The 26863-nt window shown below is 29.7% G+C and overlaps 3 protein-coding genes and 1 long non-coding RNA gene across 40 annotated transcripts in view; 2 read left to right on the forward strand and 2 right to left on the reverse strand.

Annotated features, from left to right (window-relative positions):
• The first annotated feature begins 2763 nt into the window (after positions 1–2763).
• LOC117232090 (progestin and adipoQ receptor family member 3) lies at positions 2764–13944 on the forward strand. Of its 4 annotated transcripts, none has more exons than XM_033491254.1 (8): positions 2764–3098; positions 5921–6089; positions 9205–9389; positions 9790–9946; positions 10069–10221; positions 10712–10991; positions 12337–12504; positions 13070–13944. In XM_033491254.1, exons 2-7 carry the CDS (start codon positions 5946–5948, stop codon positions 12477–12479), a joined length of 1062 nt encoding a protein of 353 aa, XP_033347145.1. In that variant the 5' UTR covers positions 2764–3098; positions 5921–5945; the 3' UTR covers positions 12480–12504; positions 13070–13944. The 4 variants fall into 4 exon arrangements, 3 of the variants coding, with proteins under 3 accessions (XP_033347145.1, XP_033347137.1, XP_033347151.1); XR_004493068.1 differs by lacking the exons at positions 2764–3098; positions 13070–13944 and adding exons at positions 3174–3375; positions 11937–12199 and having other exon boundaries at positions 12337–12478; XM_033491246.1 differs by lacking the exon at positions 2764–3098 and adding an exon at positions 3181–3375.
• Positions 3023–3317, reverse strand: LOC117232108. The gene is made up of 2 exons (XR_004493069.1): positions 3227–3317; positions 3023–3155 (listed from the first exon to the last, which is right to left on the reverse strand). It is a non-coding gene; the product is annotated as an uncharacterized LOC117232108 (long non-coding RNA).
• Positions 13945–15269: 1325 nt separating the features above from the next.
• Positions 15270–17303, forward strand: LOC117230812 (eukaryotic translation initiation factor 1A, X-chromosomal). Its single transcript, XM_033488644.1, has 5 exons — positions 15270–15430; positions 15666–15749; positions 15974–16210; positions 16334–16434; positions 16538–17303. The coding sequence occupies exons 1-5, from the start codon at positions 15415–15417 to the stop codon at positions 16541–16543; spliced, it is 444 nt and encodes a 147-aa protein (XP_033344535.1). The 5' UTR covers positions 15270–15414; the 3' UTR covers positions 16544–17303.
• A 2007-nt stretch (positions 17304–19310) lies between these two features.
• The window catches only part of LOC117230732 (ankyrin-3-like), an 88934-nt gene continuing 81381 nt past the window's right edge, over positions 19311–26863 (reverse strand). For 19 of the 34 annotated variants that reach the window (XR_004492853.1, XR_004492834.1, XR_004492849.1 and 16 more), the window contains 3 exons: positions 25646–25871; positions 21466–21544; positions 19311–21124 (listed from right to left, as the gene is read on the reverse strand). Coding sequence is in view for 8 of the 34 variants with exons in the window: in XM_033488626.1 (XP_033344517.1) it covers positions 21001–21124; positions 21466–21544 (203 nt within the window). In the remaining 26 variants the exon portion in view is untranslated. Of the gene's footprint in view, positions 21125–21465; positions 21545–23101; positions 23157–24272; positions 24371–25645; positions 25872–26863 lie in introns of those variants that run through there. The other 15 variants (XM_033488626.1, XM_033488615.1, XM_033488549.1 and 12 more) reach the window with 4 other exon arrangements.

Here is a 26863-nt window from a genome sequence, read left to right on the forward strand (position 1 = left end):
ATTTTAAATACAATCCATTAGGCATTTAAAGAGAAAAGAAGGTATATTGTAAATATTTGGGAATTATCTTTCTTAGTTTTCAAACTCTCAGGATAAAAAGAATTTTCAGAAATAGAACTGGTGTAGCTGATTGATCCAAAGTTTAGGATACAGTGATCCACCGTATAGGATACAGGATTAATGTATGACGAAATTGAAACAAATAAAGGACCTTTTGTATAATCAGACTTGGAAGTAGTAGATGTCTTTGTCAGACTTTCACAATGAACGGACTCCGTTCGTATACGTTGTAGGATCTTTAGATATGTTGAAAAAAGTATGAAGCGGTGAAAGTAGCAATGCTTTTCCCCTTTTGCTCTGGCTGTTCTTGACCGCAGTACGTCTATTTTACCGCAGTGTTAGCAGAAACCTGCTAAAGCAATGTAGTTAATGATAGAGATAAGAATATCTTTGCCCGTTCAACAAGATTCTTTGAAAAAAAACTCGATGGAAACACGAATTCAGCTAAAATTCATCCATTTCAAATCATGTTTAATCACTTTTTTCGAGTTAGTAGTCTAGTTAATGTCCCAGTACGAATGTTTTGGAGAATTTTGAAATTAATCCAGCTACAATGCCAGTTACAATGATTAAAAATTAAATTATTGATAATGTAGATAATAGAACTAATAATATCGAACGATAATATCAGTTCATTAATAAACGAAATAAGTCGAATGCGAATTCACTTCTTTTACTTGATCTAATTTAAACATTTGATTTCATTTTATTTTTACTTATTGAAAATTAATTCGATCGAAAGCTGTTCCTGTTATGATTTTTGAAAATATAGAATGCAATAGAAATTGAAAGTTCGAAAGAAACGGAAGAAATTTAGTTTTTATCGCGAAAGTTACATAATATACATTGGAATATTTATAGAAAATATTTAAAGAAGCTTCGAAAAACATTTTGCAGATATATGATCATTGCAAAAATAATATTTATTGTGCAGTATATGTATTGCCAAAATGTATACATCTCAGTTAAAATTTAAGAATGAAAATTTAAACAATTTATAAATCTGTTATCAAACATCATCCTATAACTTCAATGTATACTATGCATATCTTTTCTTCAGTCACGTAGAATGTGGATTTATGAATTAGTAATAAGTAGTTTCAGCAAATAAAAAATCGATTAATAATCAAAATTTCCGTATTAGTATTTGTATATTCGTTAGTGACTCATAATATTTTTTATTTATTATAATTCTACTTTTAGCATCATAATATATAAAGAATTTATGGAATGCCTACTCACATTATTTAGTCACCGAAACACAAACATCTTTTTGATTTTTCCAAAGTCTTAAATTTTATCAATTATGTCAATAAACCTCTGAATTTTAATATTTACATTATAATAACGATATAATAGGTATCTTCTTGATGCATGGAGAATGTACTCTTTATCTTAGATCATACATTAAGAAGAATAGAAAGTTTGAGAAAACGAACTTATACCTGATCCAATAATATTCATATCTAAGTGTTCTGTTAAGATATGTATGTGTAATGTTAATAGATTTACACCTGTTGCTAATCAGTTTCTATTCTTTCAAAATGTTTTTCTCACGCACATGACCTTCAAAAATATTCATAGCACGGCAATGTTCAATAACACATATCTCTCAACTAGTAATTTTAATTTAATAATTTTATGTAAAAAATGTAAAAAGACAAATGTTTCAATAAAATCCGCAAAAATTTTGAAATATATGCAAGCGATAAAACAATAGCAATTGGAAGGCAGAAATATTTTAAGAAAATTGAAGTGATTTAATAATATATATTTGAATTAAGAATGTTGGTTTTACAATTTAACACTTCGTTTTTAGTCGTCAAGTGACACAACAGCCAAAAAATCAAAATATAGACCAGTTATATTTTAAAATATTCTTCTATGTTGTCTGTAACTTTGCTACGATCTTCGAATTTTTATACTTCAAATTTGTAATGTTTCAAGAAGACGTTTAACATACAGTTGAAACGAGGAAATACACATGAGACATTTTTCATAGTTTGGCCAGACTGTGAAGATATTCTTTTTCATAAGAAAAGTATAATTGAGACGAAAATGACGAAAAGAACGTAGCAGAGTTAGATACATGTATATACTAATACGTATACTGTCAAGAATACCAACGATAATATAATTGAGCATAAAATGACTCTTATCAATATTTTGGCATTTGGGATTCATATATTTGTTTATAACAGCATTGCTAAATTCTAATTCTTTTAATTTTAATTCTTTTTAATATATCAAAACATTTATTCCAGCTAATAAAAACACACATTTTATCTGTTGTGCACAGTTTTTTGCATCACAAGAGATAAACCAAGTAACGTCGAAATTTAACATGAAATATATGAAACACGTCATATTAATTAATATCTGATTTTACACCAAATCAAATAATAAAACACATAAAATATATGTGTACACTATACAATCTACATACTTAATATATGTATAATTAATATATGTATATTTAAATTCTGACCTTATTTAATTTATTGCTTAATATACAAAATAAATAAATAAAATTTACGTTTCTACTAATTACCATAAGTCTTTTAATATATTAAAAAACAATTAATTCAACAACGTTGCTGTAAACAAATATATATATATATATATAGGACAATAATCTTGCGAATACCGTGGTATTCGAATGTTCATGCGTGTTACTGTATGCGTAAGCAGAAAAGTAAGATTGGCACGAAGAGACGAAGTAAATATAAAAACTCGAGTCCATCGCTAGTCTGTAGTACGAGAACGTGTTTCGATCTATCGAGCGGCGCTTTGGACCGTCTGGTTACGGTGCGGTTTGTTCAGTGTCAGTGCTGTTCTCGGCACGCTCGGCGATCGAGGTTGAGAATAAGGTGACTTCGCTGCTGGTGGATACACGATTGTGAGAAGAATGTGCCGATAGATCGACAATCGGCCGACTTCCTGCACCCGCCGCGACCTTTTCAAAACGTTGATTGCGATCGCTCAATAAACGCGTATCGCGAGGGCTTCTCAATCAGACGACAAGCCGCAGCCAAGTGGTACGTAGCATTAAAAGTAACGATAGTCAGACACGTTGTTCGCGATCATTGCCAGAGCTTAACAAAGAGAAGACGTTTTAAATCATTTGAAAGTGGCATATATCACGCTGGTATTGCAATTAGCGTACATATTCGAGCTGCGGTGTCGCGTTCACTCGTCGAGAACACGCTTTATGTTTACGAACAAACGCACGCATTCATCCAACGACTGATTCTTCACTGAGAGTTTTCACTAACAAATTACATTGTGTTACATGACCGAGCGTAATGTGACAACGTAAACGGGCCATATTTTCTACGTCGTCGTCGTATTCGTTGCCAGCTTTGCAAAGAGCACTATACTTTCGAGCTAACAAGTGATGAATACCGAAACGAATATTTGAAATATTGGTAAAAATTATAAATATCACTACGTGTATTTTTTCTTTTTTATAAAATATTTCATTCACAAACTTTGCATTAATTGAATATAGATATATTCTTTGTCTTTTAATGAAAACGTTTTTATATGTTGTTCATTATAAAGTAACGATAAATAAATATTTTAGTTTTGGTTAGAATACGTACACGTAGCGATTGGTTGATTGTTATCAATGTAGATGAACGAAATTAAGATTACGATGCAAGAATCTTAATTTCTTGATAATTAATAATTAATTTTAATTATGAATTGTGCGGACTAAAAATTGAATTAAGTGGAAGACTACTCGACCTCTTGCTCCTTATACACTCTGGTTTTTATTTAAGTATGAAGATAATGTTTGAGGATATTGATGCGTGTATCTAACATGAAATTAAATATGCATGATGACTACTTTTGTTTAAGCGGTTTAAGTGCTGAATGAGAAACTACGATTTAACATGTCCGTTCGTTTAAATTCCACTTTTAAATACCAGAACTTTTAGATAAACCCATTTTAGATATATATTTTGTACTTCTAAATCTAACTTTATTCGTGTGACATACTAAATCTATCATTTATTTATTAACATATCATATGGCAATACGATATAAAGTTCATAGAGAGAAAGTGTGTTAGGAAGAACAAGCTATTTGAAATATTGAGAATCTAAAGACAGAGAATCTAAAAGTTTACCTAAATCGAATAAAATAAAAAGTACTATTGCGTATAATATTAAATTCATAAATTTATCGTTAAACTTTATTTTACTAATTTCCACGCACTCTAATGTATTTCAAACGGATATTATAACACGGACGAAAGAAGATTGACATTTTTTCATTGTCACTTACACATATATTTCACGATAAATAAAGAAAGTTAATAAAAAAACAAAGAAAATAAATAAAATAACGAGTATGGTATATAATAAAATCTATACAAGAAAATATCTTAATACAGAATTACCAACTATAGCACTCATCTGAAAACGGAAGCGCAGAATAGACATTATTAACAGGTTCCACAGGGCGCATTCAACTTTCTCATAGATTAAACACGAAAGATTGTTCGGTACGCAAGAGAGAGTGAACAGATGTCTTGTAAACACACAAAATAACCAGACTATTGTAAATCATAGTTTCCCGGATATTCCTTACCGAACATGTTTCGAAAGTTTACGATTTAAGAGAATCGGCATTTATGCCGGAGAAAAAAAAATTCGGTCGAATCGCGGTCACTTTCATGCATAATATACGTGTTCATTGAGAACGGTTCGGCAAAAAATGAGACATTAAAAAATGCAGCTCGTTTACCGTGGTTTGTAATTTTCTTGTTACATTGTTTCCATCTGGCGTTTGACAGCTTCCTTCTCGATGACACAAATTTCTAGCTATATCCGTAGTAGTGGCAGGTACAGATAATTAAAAACTTAAAAACTTTGGACTTTTATGACATCTTTTTTCTTGACATCTCGTGTCAGCTTTGTAGTATCTTATTTTTTGCAAAGAATTCGCGTGTAAAAGGATAATCGCGTGCACGAGATTTTGTTCGATGAAGATTTCAAAACCGCTTGGAGACCAGTTGGAAACCTTCCTCCTGTGTCGTATGGTTGATATTAAAGCCACACGGATCATCGTGACTGATAAAGAAGCATTGAAAATCACGAGTGAATGCAATGAAACACGAATACATTAACGAGCATAATGAAATAAACGTTATATTTTGATGGCACTTCTATTCGACTTAAAAAGTACCTCGAATGACTCCTTAACGAAAATCTAACACTGCACCACCCAATTGGATTTTTTATCCATACGTTCCAATTGTATATTCGTGTTGAGAAATCCGGTTCAGTATACTATAATTTTGTATTCAGTGTTTTATGATGATATCCACATATTTGCATTACACGTGTATATGCTTGTAATTCATCCTATCAGCACGTGAAGCATCATGTACATATTTGAAACTTAATTGACTTAAATAGCGTTCTTGAGTGTCTAACGTGTCAGAGTGATAATTTTCTAACTAATTTAGAAATCTTCACAGCAGCTAAAAAATGTTTCAAACGTATAATAAACCTTCGGAATAAATTAAAAAATAAACCAGTGCTATGAAAGTAGTCAATTCTCGTTTTAAGATAAACGAAGTAGATTAGGCTATATTATTTGCGTTTTAACAATTATGCCATTAACAACGAAGAAAAGATTAACTTATTGAAATTTGCTAGTAATCTAACTTATTAACTCAAGTCAAGGCTAACGCGAACAAATCTATATCATCACGGCCGTACACGTTTTAATTTGTAATTTGACTGTATTCACGAACATGCTTTATAAAATAAAGCTTATGTACTTTACGGTATCAATGCATCATGTTTGGTTAAAATTGTCGCTTAATCTTCTTTTCTATTTACAGACTAGAAGATAGCCGAATTTGTTCAATGATGAAATTATTAGCAGGCGTGGAAGAGGTAAGCGACCAAAGCGAGAAGCAGTCGAACAATGAGGAACTGCACAATAACAACCATGAAAAGCAACAAAAAACAGATGTCACGCAAGAAACGATGAAGTTGATTAACGGCGAGGTAAGCGCACGTTATTATAATTATTACTACTCGTATTTATTTATCATTTATATTTATTCATGGCAAATATATGTTTCCTTCTTCGAGATAAGATAATGGATTCCGACAATGAGTTATTTAAAACAATAAAAAGTTGAGAGACCGACAGACGATATCTTTTCTTTCTTGGCAAAATCTTCTGCAACTAAGTAGATAATCAGTCGAAAGGATGCAATTGCATGTTTTGAGTTCTATTATTATATGTTTTAAAAGTTGAAGCTTGGTACAGAACGTTGTTTAACGTGAGATGAAGATAAAAATTTTGTATAATGTCAGTTATGTTTATCGGAAATAGAATAGAATAGTCATATGAAACGAAAATGGCCGAGACTTTTTGCGAAAAAACATCGCGCGTATTCCAGCCACAACTTTCACTTTGACTGGTCCGTAATTACTGTTAGATCACACAGTAGCGTATTCTACAATTGTGTTGTGCCTGGTATGCTCTATTTCTGTTTGACGTACAAAACCTTCAGCTTTGCAAAACGTCGATATGCATTTCCGAGCATATAGGTTGTTCACCGACGTGTATGATTCTGCTTTAACGTGATTCCATACCTATCAAGGTTAACGATGAACTTCCAATACAAACAACGAATCATCGGGCAGTATTAACACTTTTTCTCTGCATAATTTTGCTTGAAATTGTTATCGAAAAATAAAAATTCTGGGTTTGGGAATAAAACGGACGATTGAAATTTCATGGAAAATTTAAAATGTACAGAATACGCGTTATACGAAGAAATATATAATATGTTGAAAATAATTGTTCATTGGGTAATATTTAATAAATTAAACGAATCTTTGTTTAGGTTTAATTCTTCCGTCTATGTTTATAAAAATATGAAATTGCATGAATATCCACAGTCTAGCGATTGTTTTATATCGCAGAAACGAAAAGATCAGTAATAACAGTAGAAAGTGAGACGATATATCTGTATATAATATTTCTTTAGATATTTATGGATCTTATATCTCTTTTACTGTGAAATCATGTTCTGGTAATACGAGTTCGAACAATGAAAAATCTACTGTAATTAATTTGACTGAAAGTGTTTGTTTTCACGGAAAGAGCTTTCGCTTCAATTGCAATTAGAAGATCAATAATACCATGAAAAAATGAAAGAAACATCGATTTTTAAATATCTTAATTACGAAATGATCACAGGATATTGGCGATTTGAACTGTGTGTTTTTTTTACGTTTATTAATATGTTTATTATAGTGAAGGCTTAAGATTGTTTGAAAGTTTCGCGACACGTTGCAATCATCATGGTAAACAGACATAATACATACATAACTATACTAGCTGCGGATGAAGAAAATAGCAAGGCTGGTACCAAGTAGTACTAGAGCTGCTATGCCGAAGTGAAAAATCGATTTCGCTAGTGAAAGATACAGGAAAGATAGAGAAGAAAGCCCGTAGTATAAACTTGACACACTGAGATGAAAGGCAAGTCCCGTTGTGGCCTACTTTACAGCTTTCGTATCTCAAGATAGCGACCAAATTTTTGCTCTTATATTCTGAGATTGCCTATGATCTATTGTACGTGATATGCTTAATTGCAATGAAAACTATCACGTTTACAAAGAAACGCAAATAATTCGCAGAGAAACTCATCTGATTAAATTTGTAAGTTGTAAAAGAAATTCTGACATTCAATTGCCTTTTCATTCTGCTTAAATTGTATAAACTATCTGATTGAATTAACTGTTAATGATGCGCGAATGCAAATATTATAAATGAATTATTAGAAATTTCTATATTATAGAAGAAATTCTGTCATTCTTTTGTATTTTTATGTTGGTTAAATCGAATATTCATAAATCACCGAACGATCTGGTTAAATCAACTACTGATGATATACAAAGACAAACATTTATCAATGAATTATCTCGTGTCTTCGTCACGGATATGATGTAAACATTTGATATTTTGCTTAGATATAATGTAAATATTTAATGTAACATGGCTCTTTTTAACTAGTTTTTAGTCTACTAAGTTATATAATAAAAATGACTCAGATTAAAGTGTATTTAATAACGAAATAACAGATACTGATTGCACAATGTATATATTAGTGTTATTCCAGTTCGCTACGAATTTCAGAGGCATAAAAACATCTTCTGTTTATTTATAATGTGTTTACAACGTAGTATTTGTTTATAAATGTAAATATTTGTCGATTCTTATAGAACGTGTTTTCGTTATTATATGATCATACAAAAAGCTTTATCGTAAATTACAGCTATAGGTCATAAACCAATATAACGTAGAATTTTTTACTACCCTGATGTAACCTGGAAATAATAATAAATCTAAACATTACACACATTTTATCTACAAAATTATGTAAAGTATTACCTAAGTCCAGTGATAAACTTTCACTCTAGTTTGGTCTTAACAAAGTTAGGATTACTACAAATCGTATATATATATATTTTCATGTACATATAAATTTTTACATCCATATTAACGCCACGTATATACTTATATTTGTGTCAATGTGCATTCCTTCTTATTAGTTTACATAGATCTATCTATTGTAAAAACCTCCATCTATAGTACCGACGTTACATAATATTTTGTTGATATAGAAGAAAAGATATAACTAATGAATTTATTATCGTTACAAACTAGCGAAGTGTTAAGTTGACAGGAATAACTCATTCTTAATTAAAATACTATAATCTCATTACTATTATTAATTAGCATTGCGTAAAGTATAAAATATACAAGTATAATACATGATATAACATTTTCTAAGATCGAAATTATCTTTTTTAAGATTGAAAAATGTTGGGTACATTTTGCTCTGAATACTCTTTAGAATTTTTCACCATTTCACCGAATTAATTATTCAATTAAAAAGCTACAATACTTTCAATACTACTTTCATCGTCCACAGTTTAGTTAGCCTAACTTAATATTTAAAAATAAGAGTATCTAAAAGAACAAGATCTTTTAACATTACTAATAAAAAAATCTTGTTTTGTAAAGTTCTTGTGAAAAAATATTCCAACACAAATACAATTGTTAATAGAAGTACTTAGATGTAGTTGTAATTCCTTTCAGGTATACCGTAGGCTTTCCAGAAAGGTGGACGAGTCACCTATAAAAGATAAAAAGATTACGCTTGACGATGAAGAGAAAATGAGACGTCTTCTTAATTATGAAGAAGCTCCTGAATATCTTCAACATAATCCTTATATTCGTCACGGATATCGAGGATATCTTACAACAAAATTATGTATCGAGAGGTTCGTACTTAACATTACTCGATATCAATATGATTTCTCGATACGTATCAAACGTTAGAAACACTTCCGATAATACAAGAGAACCATACATATTTTCCACAAAATCTCACGTTCAGTCGTACTTACATTTTTTAAATGATATGTAGCTATTATTTGTAGGTATATATGTAATACGAAAGGTTAAGAACTCGAATTACACATTGTATAAGAATACATAATAAATAATTTGAAAGGATTTCTAAATCTTTTCCAATAATAAAAGTCTTTTTCTAATGATCGCTTATAATATTCGTTTGATAATTTTAATCTACAGTTAATCCGTGTTGTAAATAAAAAATAAATCATTACTTATGTCTTGAATGCACAAAAACAATTTCGAAAAGGGGAATATTTATTTCAGTATATTCTGGTGGACAAATGAAACAGTAAACATATGGAGTCACATATTCGGATGGATGTTATTTTTCGGTCTGACTCTGTACGATCTTTGTCTACTAAATATTCACGCACCCTTTGGTGACAAAGTGATAGTAGCACTTCTACTGATCTGTTTCCAGGTAATATTCAGAAAATGTCTTTTTCAATCGTAACAATTCGAGTATTCACTATTACAAATTTACAAAAATAAATTGTTTAACATATGACAAATTAAGAAAGAGTACAAAATGAACTGTTTCAGGCGTGTATGATATTATCTTCGGTGTACCACACGTTTTCCTGCCGAAGTGAAAAAGATTATTGGTGTTTTCTATCATTTGACTTATTTGGCATTGCTTTGAGTCTTTTATCCATATATATGTCTGGAGTTTACTACGCTTTTTGGTGTCACAAGGTAAATAAAATATTATCAATTATCATACAACTTCTAAATTATGTATCGTCAAAGGTAGTATTTAAAAGTTTAAATTCAAATCTAGATTGTAATCAAATATTGCGCACGTTAACTTCTTCCCTACTTAGACGATCGATAAGGTAATCGATATAACTGACTTGTGTTTAAGAAGTTTCGTGCTACGTGTATTATCGATTATTTATAAGAACCGGTGAAAGTAAAATTTTCTTTGAACGAAAGAAAATATTATTCGATATACTATCCAAACAAAGCAAACACGTATAAAGTAAAAATAATAATCAAAGTACTAAGAATGTCATTAAATAAACATAATGGCTATTTTTATTTAATTAAACATCCTCGTATAACGTTTATACTAGAATTTGTTAATATTAAAATACAAATTAAATTAAAAAATAAAGGTTTCTTTCATGCAGAAGAAATTATTTATAATTACTAAACAGTCGTAAATATTTATTATTTCATGCAGGAGTTGCAGAGATTTTATTTGATAACGGTGTTGGCAATTTTTATATTTGCAATGATTCTGCAAATACCAAAATTGAATGTCAATGGAAATGTCAAGCTAGTCGTTTTTGTCGCTTGGGCAGCTTATGGAGTGCTGCCAACGCTGCATTGGAGTATTGCTATGGGTGGCATGGACAACCCGATCGTTAGAATGTTGCTTCCAAGGGTGCTAGGAATGTATGTTATTAGCGGTGTAGCGTTCGTTATTTATTTAAGCAAAATCCCGGAACGATTTTGTCCAGGTAATCAGTCATTTTTTATTTTCTAATCAAAATACTGAAATTAAATTAGATGCTTAATTTTTTGTTATAAAGAACTTCTCATAAAAAAAATGAGATACTTATAATAAAAGATCCGCCTTAAGTTATGTAACATTATAACTTTGTTTTTAATAATATAGATTATTTCACTAACTTTAATTAACCATTGTTTTATTAGGTATTCAATCAATAAAATATAACACAATTAACAAAAATCCGAAATTCAGATTTTGCTAGTAACGTTATGAAGTTGGATCGTATGAATATTTAATACAATTTATCTGACGTCAATCGACCGATAATTTAAAATGGAGAGCGTTAAATTGAATAAACATGATATGGAGTATATTTCCCATCCAATCTATAATTTTATTTTCATTAGATACACTGCCGATCATAAACCTTAAGTACATGCTACTACATGCAGCAGTTGCTAATGTTTAATACGAATCGAATGCCTTGCAGTGCTTTTACTTCCAAATTACTTTGTTATAAAATTATTATTTCATTCTCACATCATATATATATATATGATAATATAAAATACTAATTGAAATAAAATGTGTTAAAGTTTTCCAATAAATGTAAGCAATAGGTGTCAAAATACCTAGAGTGAAATTTGTATGAATATATTAGGTTTGTTATATGAAATTTTCCAAACTTCATTAGCGGTGTAACGAGACATGATTATCGTAATTATATTGAAAACTAATCCGAAAATCTATATATAAGTTAGCACACAATTTATTGCAAACATATTGCATTCAGCATGAGTAGTGGTACTAAATATATAATTAACATTAAATATAATCTCATTAAATATTCTGGTTTACTAATAATCAGTAAGTGACTATTCAAATACTTTAATGATCTTTTTGAAGTGTATGCTTGCTATAAATATATCCTAATTCTTATATACATTTTCAGATTCGTTTCTAAATTTTCTAATATAATCATATAGTTATGTTTCATTACAATACTAGTGGAATTTTCAAAATATCTCATATAACATACATAGTATATTGAGGAAATGTTTCTATAAATATTCAAATACTTTCGTATGTCAATATACCTGCTGGAATATTATAGGACTATATTATGTATTATATCCAAAAATATTGAACAATGTACGGATGGTGCAACAAATACTGCTACTACAATTTTCGCGAACCATTATATGACTAGCATTTGTACGTATTTCTTTCTGTTGGACACAAAAGAAGCTTTCACAGATATAATTGAATATAAAACGATACGTGTATAAATAGCGAAATTTATTATTATTGTTGCGTGATTGATATATTATTAGTGTTTTATTTTGTTGAAGGGTGGGTAGATTATATTGGTTCGTCTCATCAGTGGTGGCATGCATTGGTTGTATTGGCTCTTTATTATTGGCACAATACTGGAATGCTGTACGTGGAATACAGAATGAACCACGGCTGTCCAAGTAATATAAGATTATTATGACAGACAGACACTGACGATCATTCAGGTATAAAATACATATTTCATATAAGAATGATAACCAATTAAAAAAAAATTAAGTTACTTAAGCTATAATTCTATATTTTACAAATATAATCTTAAACTTGTTATATATTTTCCAAAAAATTAACTACTTTTAAAGATCACATGGAAGATACATGATAAGTCTATATTTGTTAACTTTTTTGTTTTCAAGAAAGTATGTTTAGTTCAAAAACTACGTCGTGCAAAAATATATTGTCTTTTAATACTAAATCCAACAATTTTTATATACAACTAGTAGAGTAACTAATGTTGTGGCAATCAATATTTTTAAAATACTCAAGAATAGATAGATGGTAAGAGCTCGTGTTTTATAACCAAATCGAATGAAAAAAACGATTTAGATAATATGTTAATATCACTTCTTTATAATGGACAAAACGCATGACTTATCAGGTTTCTTTTCTGGTAGCCTTCATTTGCAATTTTTAAGTTTCAAGCTGATTGCTTCTTTTCCTTGTTTTATTTAACCACATTTATACGATTGTGAATTGTAATAATGACGTAACATGTATACGTAATTATTTCAGGCCATGGTTTTATCATGGAATGTGCTTGCGCTATGGAATTCAATGTTTGGTCGTCAGAATATTACAACAAACTACCGTTTTACGCTATTGAGAGAAAGACAACTTGCGTAATCGTGAATCCATTGCAAGCATACCTTCATCGGCAGGTGTTCTGATGTCACAGTGCGTGAAATCTGTAGAATTTAGTTAAAACAACGTTAATACGGGTCCTTTCAAAGTATCTGAAACGTTCTAATGTTAGTCATTTTTATTTATGTTATATTTATAAATTTTAAATAGACGTACTGCAATTTCTTTTTATTATTTCAATTTTTATAACAGACATCTTTCTTAGACATTTATTTTATTCCCATGTGAGAAACAAGCTTGCGCAATGCTTTTATTGCAATAATTAAAATTTACAATAAAAAGCAAGGTTGCAAGTATTAATTGATTATTATTAATAATATGTAACTCATAAAGACGCAATGACAAAAAGTATTTTGTAATTGCAATTGGAAATTTATCCGCAGGTGGCAAAAGTTTCTAAGTTTGTACATAATTGACGCAACAGATATTTATTATTTAATAAAATAATAACATTGGAAGAACGTGAAGAAATTGAAAGAACTACTTCTGCAGTTGTATGTTATTAAATAACATTTGTAAAAATTGCATTGTGTGATAGTAAGATAAAAGTAATATAGTAAAGTATACACATTGATTTGAACAGTGCCTGAAAACTTGTAAATAAAGAGTTGTAAATGAGATAAATGCGAAAGTTTTCTACAAAAAAGGAAATAAGAAAAATTTAGTCATAAATTTGAACGTTTTGCTATATAAAAATACTTGATTATTATATAAAAATTATTTATATTCTGTTTTCAAACATCATAAAAAATTATACCTTGTTACTTCTATAATGGCAATAATAATATATTTTTCATTAGCTTAGATTTTTTATTAACTGATTCAATAATTGTAATTCTCAGTTATAATATTATGACCACTAAAAATGAATCAATATATTTAGTTAAACATTACATATTAAATTATACAAAATACCTGGATTAAATATTTATGCGATTAATGTCAGCTATAGACTTTGTCTTCACTTAAAATAGCTGTGAAAAGTGTTATTTTGCATAACTATTTGCAATATTTGTTTCAATATCTTGCACGGTTCAATACATATCAAAAAAAATTACGAATGTCCATTCTGTATCTGTAAACAAAGTAGTTTAAATAATTACACTTTTATCAATTTTTTATATGATTTTATCTGAAGTAAGAATTACGTATTCTAACAAAATATAATTGTAATAGAATGTTATTACTTCCAACTGTTAAATAAAATCGTTGCCTAAAATTATATTGTTTTTATTTATTTTTTACTAATTTCAATAAATAATTAACTTTTTAATGTAATATAACAATAAATTACATTAAAGTATATCAAGTAAAAATTTTTTTATAACAATTATTATCTAAGCCATAAAAAAATATCTATAATATGGTTACAATATTATTGTACTTTTCCAAATTATTTACTACGTATTTGCAACAGTAAAATGATAATTATATCATTTATTAAATTATAAAATAACTTCTTCAAATAAATTTTAATTTTCATAATATATTTTAATGAAAGGAAAATAAAGAACAAAATGTAATTTGTATTGGAAACAAATTCATTATGTACATATATAAAATATAATAAAGGACTTATTTGTTTTTAATTTATCATATAATATATTGAAATCAGTTGTATAAAATTATAAAAAATGACAAAAAAAGTAGCAAAAAATAAAATATTTAATATATTAAGAAAGTTATAAAGATTATATTCGTTATTTCTAGTATATAGGTCGAGGATTATTTCTACAGGCATTTCACTTTCATGAATGTCGAAATCACGATCGAAATTCATAAAATATGTACGTCTGGATTCTATATCATGGATGTCGGAATATATATTCCTATATGTACAGATATGTTACCAAACTTAAGAAAGCTACATTCCCTATATTCTCACTAGAAAGTGATTAAATATTTTCCTTTGTACTTATCACCGACAATTAGTCAAATCTGTATTTAAATTTTGACAAACTTCGGACTTAATGGTATAATCATGTATTTTACAAATTTTTGAAGTAATTTTTATAACGGGAAATTAACTCACTTAAAGAATTAGTGCAAGAAAATAGTTTTGAGTTTCGTGTACTTGACACTTTTGAGTAGTCTTCGTCTTCCCATGAGGTGTTTAGTGGAGCAAGACTCATTTTCATTGTATTGACTGTCTTGCTCGGTCGTAGTGTACAAATTTCTCATATATTTATCAAATACGCATCTTTTAACAAATTAACATGCCGAAAAATAAGGGTACGTAAATAATTGTGTTTCTTTGTATTTTTTTCCTTTGTAAAACTTGTATAGAATTATGTGCAGAGGGTCGTGGACTTTCTATACAATGTGGTTAGTTTCTTCTAACCTGTTAATGTCAAGTATTTCTTTAGAATCGTTGAATATATCGTTGATAGACAGAGGTTGAATATTTTTTTTTGCAAAATTTACGAGAAATAATCGGAATAATAATTTTTAAACTTATTTTTTTTAGGAAAGGGAGGTAAAAATAGGAGAAGAGGTAAAAATGAAAATGAAACAGAAAAAAGAGAATTGGTTTTTAAAGAAGATGGTCAAGGTAAAAATCTTAGAAATGACATTATGATATATATCTGTGTTTTATTATTTAAATCCTTTGAATTGGGTTTATTTTTTTCAAAATGATACCATATGTTAATAATATTAAGTAGACAATATTTTAAATTGATAAAATAGTTTTATAACTCTAAAAAAAATGTTTAGTCCATATAATTAGGAAACATATTTTGAACAACTAAATTTTTATATTACTGCTTCATGTAGAATACGCACAAGTCACAAAAATGCTTGGCAATGGGAGGTTAGAAGCAATGTGCTTTGATGGAGTAAAACGATTGTGTCACATTCGTGGAAAATTGCGGAAAAAGGTATGGATAAATCAAGGAGATATAATATTAATTGGCCTGCGAGATTATCAGGATGCAAAAGCAGATGTCATATTAAAATACACATCAGATGAAGCAAGGAATTTGAAAACTTATGGTGAATTCCCTGAAACTGGTAAGTAATCACTATAAAATACTCGAAATATGAATGTATGTTCAAACTGTGAAAGTATATAAGCTAAATTCGTGAAATTTACTTAAAAATCATGTTCTACCTTTGTTTTTGATATTTTTACAGTGCGTATCAACGATACTGTCACCTTTGTGGAAGATGGTTTTGATGAAGATATTGAATTTGGTGATGAAATTAGCGATGATGATGAAGATGATGTTGACAATGTAAGTATCTAATATCTTCAATAACATTTACAAAATATAATTATATGTTTCTTGTTGTATAATTTTAATTCTATTTGTAAGTAAAATATTTTTGGCTTTATAGATCTGATAACCTTCAATATAACTATATTTAAAAGGTATGGTACAAGAGTGCATGAAGATACCTATTTGTTTCACAAGATACTATTATTTGTTGAGCAATTAAGATAATTAAAATTTTTTTGGAATAAGTAGTCAATTTCTTGTATCTATAAATAAATTTTCACTTGTCCATGTAATATTGTGTTGCAATCTAAAATTGTGAAATCCTGAATTTTCAGGATTCGTAAGTGTCATTAGACATATGGTATTCACTATATAGCCTGTCTTTTACTTTCATATGATTTTAGGTAGGGATAATATCCCATGTTGAATGGGTATCAAATATGTCAATTTTTTAAAATTAACCTAAAAATGTGCATTGAATAAAGTTCAATGTTAGAGAGAGTAAGCTTTTAAGTGTGCTGTTTGCCCAAATTTAGCTGCGAATACAAATAGTTATGTATTTATGTATAATATCAGTACATTGTTCTTGTAGTAAATTTCTTTTGTATATTTCTTCGTTAATAACTAAATAAAGTGACATACATGCACTGTCATTGCAATTTTGAACAGGGGAAGTAGTGAGCACCATACATCACTGCAATTATACTTCTATATGTATCAAAGCGTTTCATTGACTCATTTGTTACATAACATGTACAATTTCCCAAAAAATGTAATTATGCGATTGTATTTTCGAATAGGTCAGTGTAATATTTGAATAATGTAATATTGAATTCAAATGTTTTCATAGATGAAACTAATTTCCATAAAAGGTGAACTGCATATCTGAGAATTACACATATTTATTTCAAGAAACAAATTATTCGTTATATGAGATTTTTTACAAATATTATTTCATTCTTCTGTACTTTGTATTAAAAAATTGTCAATACAGTCAAATCATGTTAACTGCTGTATAAAACATTAATTCCATGAACATGTATTAGATGAAATTAATGTCAACTGTTAACAACGAATAAAAATATATAAAATACTAAGTTTCCTATATTCATTCAATTCCTTCAAGTCCATTTAACTGTAAAAAGAGTTATTTATGTAAAGATTACAGTTCTCCTCAAAAAGTTAATACGAAATGAAAGTTTACTTATTTAATAAGAATTTAGTAGGAATTTAATAAATTATTCCCATATACCATAAATATTGAGTAGCTAATATTGTTTCATGCTTAAGTATCAATGAAATTTCAATAATGTCTTCTCCACGTACTTTCTGACTTTTGCATGTTTAAAAATTTATCATGATATACAACAAAAATTACTAAAGTATAATAAGTAGGGTTGGGTATAATTTCATATTCTTGATGTATCATCCTTTTTTGTTACAAGTACATCAAGAATTGTGATGCAACAGTTTATTTATTACATTGTCGTTGATAACTCTATCACACAATAGTATATGATAAAATCATACCTTTTTTCCATTTCTGTTACTTTTTGATATCGTACGTGTGTACAATGGCTTTATAATTTTAATATAACATTGTATTAGTTACGTAGGAGTAAAGCGGAGGAAAATTAGAGTAGCCGCATAGTGTATACGCGTTATTCATAAAACCAAAACCATGAAATATACAAAATTACGTCAGAGCTAGAAGCGCACTGATGCGATACTGAATGTTAAATACATTTTTATTTGAACGCAGGTATGGGAGGACGTCAAATCTCTACATATTTTATCTACGTTGATAATTGTTTTTACGCGAAATCGCAGTAACAGAACAATCATAAGATATTAAAACGACTCTATTATAAACTTTAGTCAGAGTGCCAACGTTTACCTTATAAATTTAAATCAAGTTCTATGATCGTCCTGTACATTTCGTTAGAAGAATTAGTTACAACATTTCACTGAAGTACTATTAGTAAAAATTAGAATTAAACAAAAGAATTAACGTTTCAGACATTTAATTTCGTATATAACTTCGTATTAAAGTTGTTCGGATTGAGGAATGAAATAGGTTTGTCCTACCATGTTCTTGATTTAAGAATGTTTGTAGTGGGTGATAAGCTTAGGCAATTACAAAATGTGTACGTATTTTTTATAGCGTAACATTACTGGCTTATAGAAAATATTTATGAGAAAGATTTATAATTATGATTTTATAGTTTATGAAGATACATACATTATACCTGCATACTGTAAACAAATAAGTAGCATATAGAATAAATAATTTGAACTTTTTCTCAATTAAGAATTAAGAATTTAATTATTGCCTTATAAGCATATATTATGTTTAATAAATATATATCATTAGAATTATATGTATATATTATATTGACATTTGTGTTTAATTAAACCAATCTTTTTTAATAAAGTGAAATAAAATAGAAATAGAATTTGTACGTACAATACTCGACAAATTATAGATACAGACTTATACGAAATTCGTTATATGTAAACAAGTAAATCTGATTTATTTGTATTTTAAGTAGAAAAAGCAGGACTAAAAAGCATAAACTAGCCAGTGAAGTTACGTGGTCGACACTGTATTTGCATATTTTTTATCAACGTACTCAATAGAGTATAGATAGTAGTTATTAGTAAAAAATGTACTGATATACTGCAGAAAAATGACAGTGAATAAAAAGATTCTGTCGTCAATGGACTGCAATAATAGTTCGTCGTGTTACATTGGTTTCTTGCGTCTCGTGTAAAAGGGAAAATAGTTTTTTGTTTTGTAATACAAATAATGTATCGTAACAGTCAGAATATTTAAATGCCAGTATCGCAACGTCCGTAATGAATTATATAATAAATGTTACGACAGTACATAGGAGCATAATGTTTTATTTTGATGCGTGTGTGATTGTGCCTTTGGTCCTTAGGTCAAATAGGCTCTAGGCAAGTCTATTAAACATAGAATAACAGTCATTATAGATAATAATTTATAAACTTCAGATGCATAATTATATCTTCTCAATATATTATACATTAATAGAATAGCTTATTTAAAGTATGTATATTTATGTATATATGTATATATATATTTTTTCTTTTAAATACATACTATATACGATTCCTTTCTGTGCCTTTTAAAACTGTGTTATACATTGAAAGCTAACGCTGCTTAAATATTAAGACGTGTTTCGAGTCGTAAGAGTTTAAACAACACATTTTTCTCTATAGTCATCATGCCATTTGCCTCCTCTTTCGTTTCTCTTTTTTCTTTTATAATAATTTTAATAATTTACACGATCGCGATACGAAGAATAGATCGTCGATTAACATTCCCTCCAATCTCGAGATTTATGCATGTAACATTTGTCCAATGATTCCGCTATATAAATAAAATATTCATGTTTTAATCTTGCAATTATTACAATCGTATAATAGTACATTTATATAAGTTACGCTAAGAAATTATCATATATACAATTAAAAATTGTTAGGAAATATTCTTTTAAATAAGTTAAATTTACATTGTATTATGATCCACGAAAACATTTATTTCTTGTAGCTATTCAAATCGGCAGATAGACGGACATAGTTCGCACTTTTCCAAACAAGTTCCCCAATTTTGCACCTTGTCCAAATTTCCAATGATTCGAATAACAACAAGAATTTGTTTCTTCTTTTAGAATCTGTGTATGTGTGTGTATGTGTGCAGTTCATCATCAAAAAACGTGACACGAGTGTTGCTGACCTATCAAGCGGTATATTGCGCGGATAGATATACAATCATCCTAAAGCTAAAACGAACTGCCAAGTGGCGAGTTATGCAAAGTCACCGAACATCTGCTCTTTTTCGATTCCATCTCGCGTATCTGTTCCATATTTCAAAAGTGTCTATCAAATATATATCGCCGTAATGTTTGGTCGGGCCTGCATCTCAGACGAATATTTTCTTTTACGATTTCATCTTTCTTTTTTTTTCTCTTTGATTGCTTTTGTCCATATTGTTCCTGTAAGCGTTTGTTCCTTCGTTAGTTTTCTCTTTCTGTTTCTTTTTTCGCTTTGAACAACACGAGAAAGGCGTTGTACATGGACGGGTTGGCTTAGTGAAGACTAGCGAAGTCAGCTAGTCGGACTAGCGACGACATACGTTATTTAATCGCAAGATTAAACGTAAATATATAAGGCAACTTAATGCAACCGAAAGGCAAGCAAATCCGAAGCATAGGCCATGAGTGTGAGAGTAAATTGTCGTGCATATTTTTCATGTGTTTTCACCAAGCACCGATAGAATAATTCGCTATATTATTTGATATAGACGCGAACAGGATCTATATCGATAGATAGATACTCTTCATTTTTTGATTTTATTTTTATTTTATTTATAGAATTGTCTCGTTTAACGTTCGAGGATACGTTAAATCAGACAAGACAGGTGCTTCCTTCGATTAGTGCTAGAGAATTTGCTTTCTTTTATAATTGATTTTTTTCGTGTTTTATTATGCACGATTAGCAGATGACAAGGAATTTCTTCTTGTTCCAATAATCGCCCACGAGACCCTTATTGCTTCACTGTTCTCGCCTTTCTTCCATCATGAATCGATCGACGATCTTCTGCATAGACTCTCGCAATTCGTCTGGACCACTGGCGGTTCCGCTGGTCGTTGTGATTACGTGTACGGTTCTCGTTATTCTGCAAAGGAGTAAATTTTAGCATTGTTTATCTTAAACACAAAGTCAAAATAATGACATGATGAATGAAAGATATATTAAGCTTATTCAATTATAGACATTAAACTAATTTAAGTTATGTAACAACGAATAAAAATGTTTAAACTCAAATAATGAGTTTTACTTCTATTCTATTTTATTTCGAATCTTGTGTTAATAAATTCACCAATTTTTTTTTCTTTTTTTTTAAGAAGACCTAATTCTTTAGATTATAAATATAAATATTAATAACACTTTCAAATACAGTGAATTTGACCCAGTTTGACTGGAAATTTATTGAAAATGATTCCGTTTTATAAATACCTTTCCTGAGTTTCAGGGTCCTCCTCTGTCGTTGTCGTTTCCATGTAGGATGGCTCGCTAAGTTGCAAAAAGTCAGATTCTGCGTAACAAATGAGAATTTATGAAAAGACATGTTCCTGCGTGTGGGATACACAATATCTTACTATTTTAGCGGTTCACATAGATACAAGTACCAATCGTATATATCTTTCAATGTTACATCATGCCCAAAACAAGGGGTAATACTAGACACATATAAAAAAAGTAACAACATCGCTATACATTTGACGATACATAATATATAATACGCATTTTCACTCAGCCAACTATGCAACCGCTTTTCTTACATTTCATGTACATTATCTCAACGTTTCGTTATAAATATTTTACGTATTCATTTAATGGTCGTGTTTAACGATGTTTCAGTTCATAATGTCTGCCACAGGAAGTGAATAATATATCATTGAAATTATACTATGATATATGAAATATAATATTCGACTCCCTATATGCTCGATTATGAAGTATTTTACGCATGCGATCTACGATTATCAGAATAATCTTGATTTGAATTCTCCTTCTTCGAATTTCCATTTCGTCACGTGTAGTACAAGTACTATGGCACTAATAGCAGCGCTCGAGAGTCTATATAGATTAATTTGTAATCATTAAGTATGATATAATTACTGAGGCACGTTTAAAATATTTCTCACAAGATAGGTTTCGATTCTTTGAATTTTTCATTGGTGAAAATCCTCGTGTTCTGAGAGTAATGGAAGAAAGACAATTGTGTTATATTTTTACGTAACGTTACGTAACAAAATATAACATTTATAAATTAATAACTAGAACGTTTATATGTATTAAACGCATCCTATTATATAGAATGCAACAAAATATGATTTAATTAATGGTTTACTTTATTCGGGGATATTTCATAGGATACTGTGCATCGATTCTACTACATGAACATATATTTTTGAGATAAACGCTGTGTTGCAAAAAAAAAAAAAAAAAAGAAAAAAGACAGACTATTCAAATAAAGCACACACATTACTTCGCTTCAATTACTTCAGAATTCCTTGGAGTTTCACTGATAAAGCAAAATGAAAAGAAACCTTCCTTGTAAGCAGGACTGTGCTGCACGCAGCGAGCTCGTGTGAAGCGCTGATAAAAGCTACTGAATAATAAAGCGTTTAGCAGTTAGTCATAAGATATATAAGTACTAAAACTTTCCGATACAACAGAAGAGTATTCACTACGGTGAAAACTGAAATGGGGATTTCTTCGGTGGAAAATAAGTAAGATTACGTTTGTAAGGATAAGTCTACAAGTCGTATATTCTAAAAATCGAGTCTATCGAGTGTTGACCAAACGCTACCCTACGTAAAAGGATACTAATTTAATCGTCATGAAACTATGGAGATACAGAAACGCTACGTCAATACACGCTATGTCGAACAAATTTTTAGACGAAAACGATATATTACTCGTTCGTACTGTAAACATTTTTCTAAAAAAATCATTTCCAATGAATAAAGAATCAATATCAAAGTATATTCGAAATTCCAACGACTAAGATAGAAAAAAGTATTTGCAAATTATACACTCGTCGACAGTTCGAGCTTTATCATCGTATCAACAGTATCGTACTTACAATTTTCGACCGAGGAAAATGCTCTCTCGTTTTGACCGTAGCTCTTTGAAACACCCTGTATATAGTGGCAATAAGTTTAAAGGGGCGCGTACTAACTACATCAGTTAGTGTTGTTAGACGAACGGTCAAGTGTTACTGCAAGTATTATTACGGTTTTGGATTTATCGGCTTTCCTTGGAAACGGAATGAAAGAGAGGCAATTTTGTGCATTCTCATATATTTGCGTTCCTCCAACACTTTTCTTCCAAACATTTCTCTTCCTTTCAAAGACATATTTTACGAATAGGAAGATTTGTAGATTTATTAGACTTGTACGTCTTTTTAAATATTTAAAACACACGTGTTCGAATATTTATTTCAACGTTTAAACGGATGAATATCTCTTTTAAAGTAACTTCTTCGAATTTGACAAATATGAATCTTTTATTTAATATGCTAATCGAAGAAAACTAATTAATGCCCAAAATCTCTTGGACATAAGTAATCTTTTAATTTATAGATCCCCTAATTTTGATTTCTATTAGGAATAAATCATATAATATCTATATTTGCAAAAATGAAAATTAATTCGTTTTTGTTAATGTCAAATAAAAGTTTCTGGTTGCGGTATAATCCGGTTGATCAGTAAACACATTACACTTTTACAAAATTACAAAAATATTTATATTGCATAAAATTTGTATCAAACTTGCAAACGACTGCTTGACTTTTTTCAAAAAATTTGACTGCTCGATTACGAGTGTAGAAAAGTACTAGCACTAGAATTAGTCGCGCTTCTATCGTTAATTATCGAAGATTAATCTTTAAACACACGCGAAATTATTTGATCAGAAGAAAAGTACAGGATCATCACAAGTGCCGTGTAAACTTGCACAGAATCACGTCGGAAGTGCATTTGACGAACGAACACGATTAGTGCGATCGTTCAGCCATTAGCGTAATAACATTTTTGCAAACTCTAAACACAAAGGTTGGGGCGTTTCCAGTTTCACACAGGTAAGAATCTAACTCTAAGATAAACATTCTGCATTGACAAGCTGCATCGATCCGTACGAAAAGTACCTTTCGAAGCGGTGGAACGTTCATTTGGAACTCAATCTGTCGAGCGATCTTGTATGGTGTAAAATGGTTCGTGTTCAGACGCACGTGTACATAGATAAAGGTTACTTACATGACGATTCGCCTAACAATCCTAACGTGACTAAAATATACGATTTGTTGGTCCCTCTACACTTTAGCTTTATCTTGAGTTGCTTATTGTCAGAAGAGCTAGAAAGGGTAAATAGTGAAAACTATAGGACGCATGAAATTAATGTGAGAATTCGAGCTCTATTATTTTAGTTTTTCTTGGGTACGTGCATCAGGCGTAGAGAAACGCTATTACGTGGAGGGATGAAAAAGTGGAATTATTGCCTTGTAAAACGCTGCAAGAGACAAACTTAAAGATTGGTATAAAATGTGATAAAGTATCATGCGAGGTGTCGATTATATTTTAGATCATGCAGCATTCGATATGTCGCGTCGATAGAATCAATCAAACGTGTGAGAAAAAAAAAAGCTTGCATACGAATCCTTTTGAAAATTTATACTTTCTCTATTACCTGTTTCGTAAGTACATGTACGATGCTCTATATCTCTCTTGAATATCATACCTACGTGATGATTATCATTCTTGCAATTACATGCTCTAGATATTAAAAGCTAAACCAACGTAGTAGAAAATTAGTTTTAATAACTGCAGTTATTATTTGTCTACGGTTTCTCTAAAATTAGCATTAAATCGTGTGCCTGTATTTATCCCATTGTTGCTTTCAATATTACTATACGGTATATTGAATAAACATATATGTAAATCGTCAATATTCAACTTCTCTGGGACTGTGCATACTGTAAAAATATCATTTGTTTCTTAAAACACTGTGTCTAGAAATGTGTAGTTGGAGGGTTTCTTTTTTTAATCCTAAGCCTATACATATATATGAAATACTTTATAAATCTTTATCAAACACTAATATCATATTCTGTTAATTATGGTAAAATTATGAAAAACAGATGAAAACGAATTTTCTAAATTTTATATCACGGGACGAAACGTTGTATTACTATACTTATTTATTTCTTTTCATTCGAGAATCAATGTTTAATTTACAACGACTTTCAGTTATCATATCATTATTATCATATTATTACATAAAATATTCGAATAAATTTAAGAATAGGTATAACATACAAACGAAGAATTTTAATTCCACATATTTGCTAGAGAAGTACTAACATCGAAATACTATAACGTGACAGCATTTGAAATGTTCATTCTTACTATTAACAGAATAAGTATTTAATGTTTAATCAAACATTTATGAACTCTAAACAACCTACTTGAAAATATTAATAAATTAATAATAAACTGATACGGAGGTATCAACTTTGTAAAACTTAAACTTGATAGCAATTTATGGTGTATCTAGAAATGTATATATTTTAAATCTTTCCCAATTCAAATTCCTCATAATAGAAATAAATAAAATGAAGGGTAAATCGTACCCAGTTTGCCTCGGGTCATTGTTAGAGAGGGTGTAGATGGCACGTTGGAACGTTCGTGGCTCCAAGACAAGAATTATTGCTAGTAGGACCACCAATGTAGCGGCAGCTACGCTCATCCAACATGCGCAGCCCGCTCTACCGGAAGTCTTCGTCCTAGGTGTTCCCTCAACTGTACTTCGCCGTGTGCTCGAGCAAACCGACTGTATCGAACTGTCTGTTTCTGTCGCTTAAACATTACGTCCTCCTATGAATTTTTTGCTATCCGATTTGCATGTATACTCTTTTGATAAATTGATTCGACTGAATTCTGCGATCCCACGCCGTGATTAGTATGAAGAAACAGCGGGCGAAGTATGCGAAGAAAATAGCAGCGATCATCGCGTCGATGTGTTCGATCGATGCTTTTGATTTTTTATTTTTGTCACATGACAAGGATATTTCGTGTTTTTAAACATCGATGACCCGAAAGCTGAGAAACTTCCGCGTGCGTTATACCTCTTGTTATTGACGATAATTATGTCCTTTTGAGGATTAATTATTGTAGATAATCCGGGTTAAATTCACCCCAAACGTAAAGCTTTTGTTGATGACTTTGCGAAGCCGAAACGAATTTTTTTAAAGATTTGCCACTGAATTTTTTTAGTGGATTGTTACAGATATTTCACATATATGAGGTACGATGTGGCCAATGCGTTATAGGATCACCCAATTAATGCGACTTCAAGGCTGATAGTAAAAGATCTTGTAGATTTTTATCGCGTGAAATGATTAATATTCGTCGTGTAATTCTTGGTATGTTGAAAAGTTTTGGGATTAAATGGAAAATCCTGTGTATGTGATCTTTAATACGTGTACCATCGCTATTTCGTTTTGTATTAATGGATTTGTATTATTATGTATTATATTATCGATGTGGAATTTCGTAAAAGATATCGGACTGATTCAATCTAAAAAGTAATATCATATCTTTGTATCAGTACGCGTGAAGGTATTTGCAAAATTTATCAAGAAACTTATATTTTATAATTTTGAAAAATGTTTAATTCGATATTCAGTTTTAAATTTTCGAAAGTGATATGATATATATTTTTCTATAGTAACTAAAGATAATATAAGATAAAGTTTTCAATATGCATAAATACTCTCAATTTTTTAATTCGTTTCTCTCTTTCTCTACAAGTAAATTAGAATACGATATTTCTTTTTATATATGTGTAA

This window comes from Bombus vosnesenskii, unplaced genomic scaffold, assembly GCF_011952255.1.
Source record: "Bombus vosnesenskii isolate JDL3184/JDL3185 unplaced genomic scaffold, Bvos_JDL3184-5_v1.1 scf7180000013263, whole genome shotgun sequence".
Classification (NCBI taxonomy): domain Eukaryota; kingdom Metazoa; phylum Arthropoda; class Insecta; order Hymenoptera; family Apidae; genus Bombus; species Bombus vosnesenskii.

What these genes read in the sequence shown, in the direction of transcription:
- LOC117232090 (XM_033491246.1), top strand. Translation starts at nt 3,353, where the DNA reads ATGACCGAGCGTAATGTGACAAC. An exon ending in TTCTACTGATCTGTTTCCAG is followed by an intron (nt 9,947 to 10,068) that starts GTAATATTCAGA and finishes GAACTGTTTCAG; the next exon opens with GCGTGTATGATATTATCTTC. An exon ending in ACGCTTTTTGGTGTCACAAG is followed by an intron (nt 10,222 to 10,711) that starts GTAAATAAAATA and finishes TATTTCATGCAG; the next exon opens with GAGTTGCAGAGATTTTATTT.
- LOC117230812 (XM_033488644.1), top strand. An exon ending in TTTTAAAGAAGATGGTCAAG is followed by an intron (nt 15,750 to 15,973) that starts GTAAAAATCTTA and finishes TGCTTCATGTAG; the next exon opens with AATACGCACAAGTCACAAAA. An exon ending in TGGTGAATTCCCTGAAACTG is followed by an intron (nt 16,211 to 16,333) that starts GTAAGTAATCAC and finishes ATATTTTTACAG; the next exon opens with TGCGTATCAACGATACTGTC.